Here is a 7,307-nt window from a genome sequence, read left to right as displayed (position 1 = left end):
AAATAAGTAAATTCATTAAATGCAGTCCTTCTGCTAAAAAATAGTTCCTGACAACAGCAGTAAATGGCAAGAGAATGTTCCGGTGTAACATGCCTTATCCTATGGAGTTCAAATAAAAACAGAGAATAGGTGCAGTTCTCATCTGCGGTGTCATTTTTTACACCATATATGATATTTTATCGCACACATACATCTGCTTATCTCTCAGCATGATAAAATATCTGCTTTCTGTCTTTTATTTTAAAACAGACCAATTTGTGGCACAGTGTGAGTTTGCAAACATCATTATGGTGTAAATTAATGGACATACAGTGCCATATTTGTAACAGAAAAACAGTTTTATTTTGCTGAAATACTTAATACATAGAATAGTTTTGACGCTATATTGATTGTTTATGTTGCTTAGGGTAGTTGCTAAGGTTGTGATACACAGAACCGTCGGGTGAAGCGGTCATAGCTGTGCTTTATCGTAACTGAAACATCTGTTGACCAATAAGAATCAAGGACTGGAACTAGATACAAAGACTGTGAGTTTACGGTCAGGACTATCTGTTTAACAGCAGTTTAATAAGGGATGAACTAGTTTGTCCAATTAAAGGCAGATGGGGAAGACTGAAGGGGTGGTAGTGTTTGGAAAACCTGTTTTGAAGCAAAAAGATCTATACTTAACTATCCAGAAGCATTCCCATTCATGTCAATGGAAGTTGTTTAGTCAGTCATCTTTGCTTATGGGAACACAATTGGGCAGACAAAGAACGCAATGAAAATAAAAAAAATGCTGAAATTGTACTCAGCCTCAGGCCATCCAAGATAAAGAAGAGTTTGTTTCTTCATTGAAACTGAGTTTGAGAAATTTTGCATCACATCACTTGCTCACCAATGGATTCTCTGCATTGAATGGGTGCCGTCAGAACGAGAGTCCAAACAGCTGATAAAAACATTACAATAATCCACTTGTCTGAATTATATGTGAAATGTGCACAGATCAAGCAGTTTATTAAGCAGTTTATTGGTGAAAACATTCCAAAACACTTTTATACAAATATGTTGGTGGAGAGGACAACAAGCGATTAACTTTTTTCACTGGAGGAAGCATTAGTATGCATTATGTACATCATATTTTGGCCAGAAGCAACAGTTTAAAGTTAAAAAGTCTTCTACCAAACACACAGCTTTTCACTTCACAAGATGTTAATTGCTGGAGTGGTGTGGATTAATTGTAGATTATTATTGTGATGTTTATATCATCTATTTGGACTCTCATTCTGACGGCACCCATTCACTGCATTGATCCATTGGTGAGTAACTGATGCAATGCACAATTTCTCTAAATCTGTTCCGATGAAGAAACAAACTCATCTACATCTTGGTTGACCTGAGGGTGAGTAAACTTTCAGACAATTTTGGCTAAACTATTCCTTGAAGAAAAATGATTATAGAATCATTAAGGGAAAACAGTTCTGGCTTTCATTTCACTTATTTACTCTAATGCCAACTTGCCAAAACTTGACTCATTATTTTGGAAATAATCACTATTTTTGCAATTCTGTTTGTCCCTGGAACCTTTAGTTTCACCTGTAATGAAACTTGCCATCATCCCATTGATTTTTTTTTTAAGTTCCCATAGTCTTTCCTGGATCACCACCACATGCATTTGGACAACATGAGAGAGACAAAAACACATCTTTCCACATGCGCTCAGATATCCTATCCTATCTTCTCTTAGTTTTAGTACAACATTTTCTTTTCTAGCAGTGACACCCCCAACAATTTTCAACCACCCTTTTATTTGTAATTGAGCACTATCATTATAAAACTAAAGATTTAGACACCTAAATGATTGCTGAGTCATTGAGGAAGGTGGATGATCCATCTAAACTTTATTTTTGTTCCCCCATATAGACACAACTGAAGTGTCGTGAAAGAGTTTTTAGCCCAGAAGATGGGATGGGAGCTTGTTCCCATGATACTTCTGGTACAGAGAGGGGCGTCTTCATTCCTATAAGCACACAAGGTGCGGGTCTCGATGCCCTTGAGGAACAACACTGTAATGGGAGCTTGAAAAAACAGCCCATGTCCACTGGAGACGATTGCGATGGCCAGCGCTACAGCGCAGACCCAACTGTCTTTTTCGGAGAAAGGAATCAGAAGACCACTGGTGAAGATGGTTACATGAGCCCTATGAACAAATCAGCCTCAGGTAATATAAAAAAGAGAGCTATTTGAAATATTCAATGTCCTTTTTGAAGAGTTGCATTCAAAATCCACTTGGCGCAAAAAATATGAGGGGGCATGTGCATGTCGCTTCTGGGTATGCATGAATTAGTTTGGTGTAAATCACCTCTGAAAGTCTTTTATTGCACATTCTCTGGTCGATAATATCGCAGTCGTTCCATTTCAACCTCAGATAGTTTAAAACAAAAGAGTGTCTGGGGTAAAACATTAATCCATTGTGGTGGGTTGAGTAGGATGATAATTCCGATGAAGAAACAAACTCATCTACATCTTGGTTGACCTGAGGGTGAGTAAACTTTCAGACAATTTTGGCTAAACTATTCCTTGAAGAAAAATGATTATAGAATCATTAAGGGAAAACAGTTCTGGCTTTCATTTCACTTATTTACTCTAATGCCAACTTGCCAAAACTTGACTCATTATTTTGGAAATAATCACTATTTTTGCAATTCTGTTTGTCCCTGGAACCTTTAGTTTCACCTGTAATGAAACTTGCCATCATCCCATTGATTTTTTTTTTAAGTTCCCATAGTCTTTCCTGGATCACCACCACATGCATTTGGACAACATGAGAGAGACAAAAACACATCTTTCCACATGCGCTCAGATATCCTATCCTATCTTCTCTTAGTTTTAGTACAACATTTTCTTTTCTAGCAGTGACACCCCCAACAATTTTCAACCACCCTTTTATTTGTAATTGAGCACTATCATTATAAAACTAAAGATTTAGACACCTAAATGATTGCTGAGTCATTGAGGAAGGTGGATGATCCATCTAAACTTTATTTTTGTTCCCCCATATAGACACAACTGAAGTGTCGTGAAAGAGTTTTTAGCCCAGAAGATGGGATGGGAGCTTGTTCCCATGATACTTCTGGTACAGAGAGGGGCGTCTTCATTCCTATAAGCACACAAGGTGCGGGTCTCGATGCCCTTGAGGAACAACACTGTAATGGGAGCTTGAAAAAACAGCCCATGTCCACTGGAGACGATTGCGATGGCCAGCGCTACAGCGCAGACCCAACTGTCTTTTTCGGAGAAAGGAATCAGAAGACCACTGGTGAAGATGGTTACATGAGCCCTATGAACAAATCAGCCTCAGGTAATATAAAAAAGAGAGCTATTTGAAATATTCAATGTCCTTTTTGAAGAGTTGCATTCAAAATCCACTTCCGTGTTCCTTTTAATGTTTGTAAAATGTCTTAAGTCTCCTTTTCTCTACAAAAAAAACAAACAAACAAACAAAAAAAAAACAGCGTTTCTTCAGTAGTTCTGTTTGCATCATTCACTCAGAATTATATTTCTTTGTATATTCACTAATTCACGAGTGCTCGATTTATGAGGTGATTTATGCAGAATAGTGTGTTTACATGATCCAAAATTCTGATTAATACAAGCATATATCTTATTTAGATTTATGAAAGCTGGAAAATGTTCTTAATCTAGTTCATTTGTTTACATGACTTCTTGATTAAGGTAAAAATCATCTTACCTAGTATCGGACTAATACCAGTGTTGTTATTGCTATCTCTATTGTTAAGTCAAGTTAAAAATGTCATTAAATTAAATAAAATAGAATTATTGTAAAAACCAAAAAAATAGAAATGCTGGCTTGGCATCTATCTGAAGTAAATATGTTGCTAAAATGACAAAAACTAAAACTGAAAAAAAGAATAAAAAAAGAAATAATAATAATAATTAAAAAAGAACAAGCATATAACACAATTACTAGAACTTCAACTAGAATTAAAATGAAACTGAAGATAGATAGATAGATAGATAGATAGATAGTAGAATAGATAGATAGATAGATAGATAGATAGATAGATAGATAGATAGATAGATAGATAGTTAGTGATGAATGGCAATGATTCTATATACAGTATGGAGCTTTTGTCATTCTATTTTCATTTTCTTTTGTGTCTACAGACCATCTTAGTCCTGTCGAGGAGAATCCTTTTGTAAACCAGCGGAAAAATGGAAATATTACTGCACTGGACAACCCGGGTTACCACAGCACCCCTGATAGGAAACCCAAGGGTGAGGATGAGTACATCAATGAACCCCTTTACCTCAACACATACAACAACACTAGTGGGATGAACCAGGAGATTATGAGGAAAAATGGAGCTTCCATCCCGCTACAAATGACAACAGCAGCCAACACCGCAAGTAGCCACGTTATCCTCTCGACACAAACTGGGAAAGCCCACCACCATGGCCAGGGAACACATGTTCATTTCGCCGTTCCACCTGTTCAGCCCCCCCAGACAAGATCGATGAGCCAAAATGGCCAGCATTCCCAGTCACCACACGGTGCCGAATCCAATTCCTCCAGCATCTCTGGCAATCCCTCCTTATTAACCCAAATCTCCCTCGTCAGCCAACAGATCCATCCTTGTCTGGCGAGTCATTCGGGCTCTTCAACTCATCCGGCTCAAGTGGCGAAATCTGCAGTCACTAGTAAAAGTATATCCGGCCTTCCCGGCCACCTTGTCTATCCAGGTAACATGCTTCAAACGGGTCATTCTGGGACTGTAATGGTCGACAGGAAGTCAAAGAAGAATTTTGATAATCCTGACTACTGGCAGCATAGTCTACCGCCCAAGGTGACCCAACCAAACCCTCAAGATCCAACTCAAGTGTGCAAAAGCAAACATCTCTACAGGCACAGCATCCGAAGTCGCATCGCCGTGGCTGACAACCCTGAGTATCTTTCTGAGTTTAACAAGAGACCGGGAACGGTTCTGCCACCTCCACCTTACCGGCACAGGAATACGGTAGTGTAACGCCGCAGCTCTAGAGAGCCAGATTCCTCTACCAGCACTGTATGCTAAATTGGAATTACTGAAGAACAGGAAAACTCCCAGCTTCAGGAATTACTGAAGGAGACTTGTCAGACTTTAAAGGGAAAACCGATCAACCAAAGTGCCTCTAAACTATTCCATCTTTTCTATTCCAACAAATCAGAACGTAATCAGATCTACATATTTTAAAGGGGAAGTGTAAACCAAAAATGGACATTCTGTCATCATTTATTCTCCCTCATGTCACTCCAAACTTAAAATACTTTCAAACACGAATGAAGATACTGTGTTTTTGATGAAGCCTGAGTGATTTATGTCCCTCCACTGAAAGTCGATTGTACTGAAAAAAACAAAACAAAAAAACCCTCTAATTTGTTACAGCCAAATGTATTGTTTTTCTTAAACCATATATTTGTGGTTTGTTAAAACCTTAAATTTTGATTCAATATTAATGAAAAATATTTATTTTACCAAAGACCAAAAATTTACATTTGTATCAAGTAAAAATACTGTTCAAGACTATTCAAGCAAAATTGTTTTTCATTTTATTATTTATTTTATTATTATTATTTTCTTTTAGACAAACCAGAACCGGAAACCATGATTTTCAATTAGACCAGAATAAAAATGCACTTTACATAAATGGCACAGTTTTTTTGTATTTTTTTTTCACGTTTTTCAGTGTACAACAAAACTTTCAAAAAGTTCATAACAATATCGTAAAATAAATCCATATAAATTGTTTGTTCTCACATGTCAAGCAAGTACGGTTGAGCTTCCATTTACCATATTTGATGAGCTCTATGTATGCGCATTAATCAGTGTTTATGAATAAATGCTTATTAATAACATAACATTAAGCAACTGTGTCTCTGCAGAAGATTTAGATTAAACCTCTTTAAATGGATTTATTTTACGATCTCTTTAAGTTTTGGTGATGGGACAGAAATATCTCAGGTTTCATTTAAAATATCTTATTTTGTGTTTCAAACATGAAGTCTTATGTGATTTCATGGGTTAAATGATGAAAGAATATTCATTTTTGTGCAAACTAACCCTTTAATTCTCACCTCTGATTGATTCTCCTATTTAGGTGCATCGTGACATTGTGGAAACTGGGTAAGGAGGGTAAGGAAAAACAAGAAATCACACATTCTCTTGTGTTTTTTCGAAAGGAAATGGACTTTAATATCGTTTCTTTGTGGTGTAAGACCAGCTGTCTTTTTGACCACTTTCCATCCATCTTGTATTATTGCTGTTGATGCCGTAAGCTATATTCTCTTCCATTTTCTTGACTGAAGGACACGGATGCGTTACGAATCTAGGATCGCTCTCAAGAAAACTGGGGTACCCGTAACGCTTATGTGAATGAGACAATTGGATTGTAAATTGGTGCATCTTCTTGTACTGTAGTGGATTTATTAATGGACTACACTGCTATTTATTTTCAGTCATTCAGTTCTTCATGTTTTTTAAAGATCTTACCAATTTCCCCCAGTTTTGTACCCGTATATAGGAATTATTAACAAATCTGATACACAGGCAGAGAAAGATCACATGGGCAGCCATACAGCGTCTTGAGCTAACTGGAAATAAGTGCCTTTCTCAGTGGCACAAAAGCATCGGTGGACGTGCCAATGGAGTGATTTGACCTGGAATCTTTAACTGCTGTAAATATATGTGAAACCAATTTGAATATTTACTACTACTGAGCCACCCATTTGCAAATAGACTCACCCAGAGCTGGGAACCATGTATTGAAAATATGTTGTTGTATTTAATTCATCTAGTAATGAATTTAACGGCAAGATCGATATATTCTGGAAGGCAATATTACAGGTTATGGAGGGCACAATACAAACTCAAATGAACTACTGATCTCCAATGGAGAATTTTTCCGTGTACTGTGACAGAAAATACTTTTGTCTGAAATGTATCCTGCTCTCAGTGAGAGTGTGACCGTATTGTGGCCAGGGAGAAACTGTTCATATGTTTTATAAACTGTACTGGGCGTTTGTCATTAATTATGTCAGAGTGTCATAGCAGATAAGAAGTTGTGACTGTGCAAATTTGGTCCTAAACATACCATGCTGAAATGATGAGACTTTGATTTGCTTTCGACTGAACTGCCATTGGAGATGTAGCTAGATTTGTTTGGCTTTTCTGTTTTAATCTTTTCTTTGCCTTGTACTTTTGTTTGTTTTGGGGCTATTCCAAAAGATGAATCTCATCCCTGTTGTAATTCTATTTGATGGAATGACA

At 37.1% G+C, this 7,307-nt stretch overlaps 1 protein-coding gene across 1 annotated transcript in view; it reads left to right on the top strand.

Annotated features, from left to right (window-relative positions):
* The window catches only part of LOC107556266 (receptor tyrosine-protein kinase erbB-4-like), a 153,550-nt gene extending 148,191 nt beyond the window's left edge, over positions 1–5,359 (top strand). The window contains exons 25-26 of the mRNA XM_016239335.1: positions 1,903–2,200; positions 4,168–5,359. Coding sequence (XP_016094821.1) covers positions 1,903–2,200; positions 4,168–5,027 — 1,158 coding nt within the window. The 3' untranslated portion in view covers positions 5,028–5,359. The remainder of the gene's footprint in view (positions 1–1,902; positions 2,201–4,167) is intronic.
* Positions 5,360–7,307: the final 1,948 nt, after the last annotated feature.

This window comes from Sinocyclocheilus grahami, unplaced genomic scaffold (assembly GCF_001515645.1).
Source record: "Sinocyclocheilus grahami isolate Dianchi unplaced genomic scaffold, SAMN03320097.WGS_v1.1 scaffold563.1, whole genome shotgun sequence".
Taxonomy (NCBI): Eukaryota; Metazoa; Chordata; class Actinopteri; order Cypriniformes; family Cyprinidae; genus Sinocyclocheilus; species Sinocyclocheilus grahami.
Note: the sequence above shows the minus strand (reverse complement) of the source record. Positions and strands in the feature narration are given on the sequence as shown.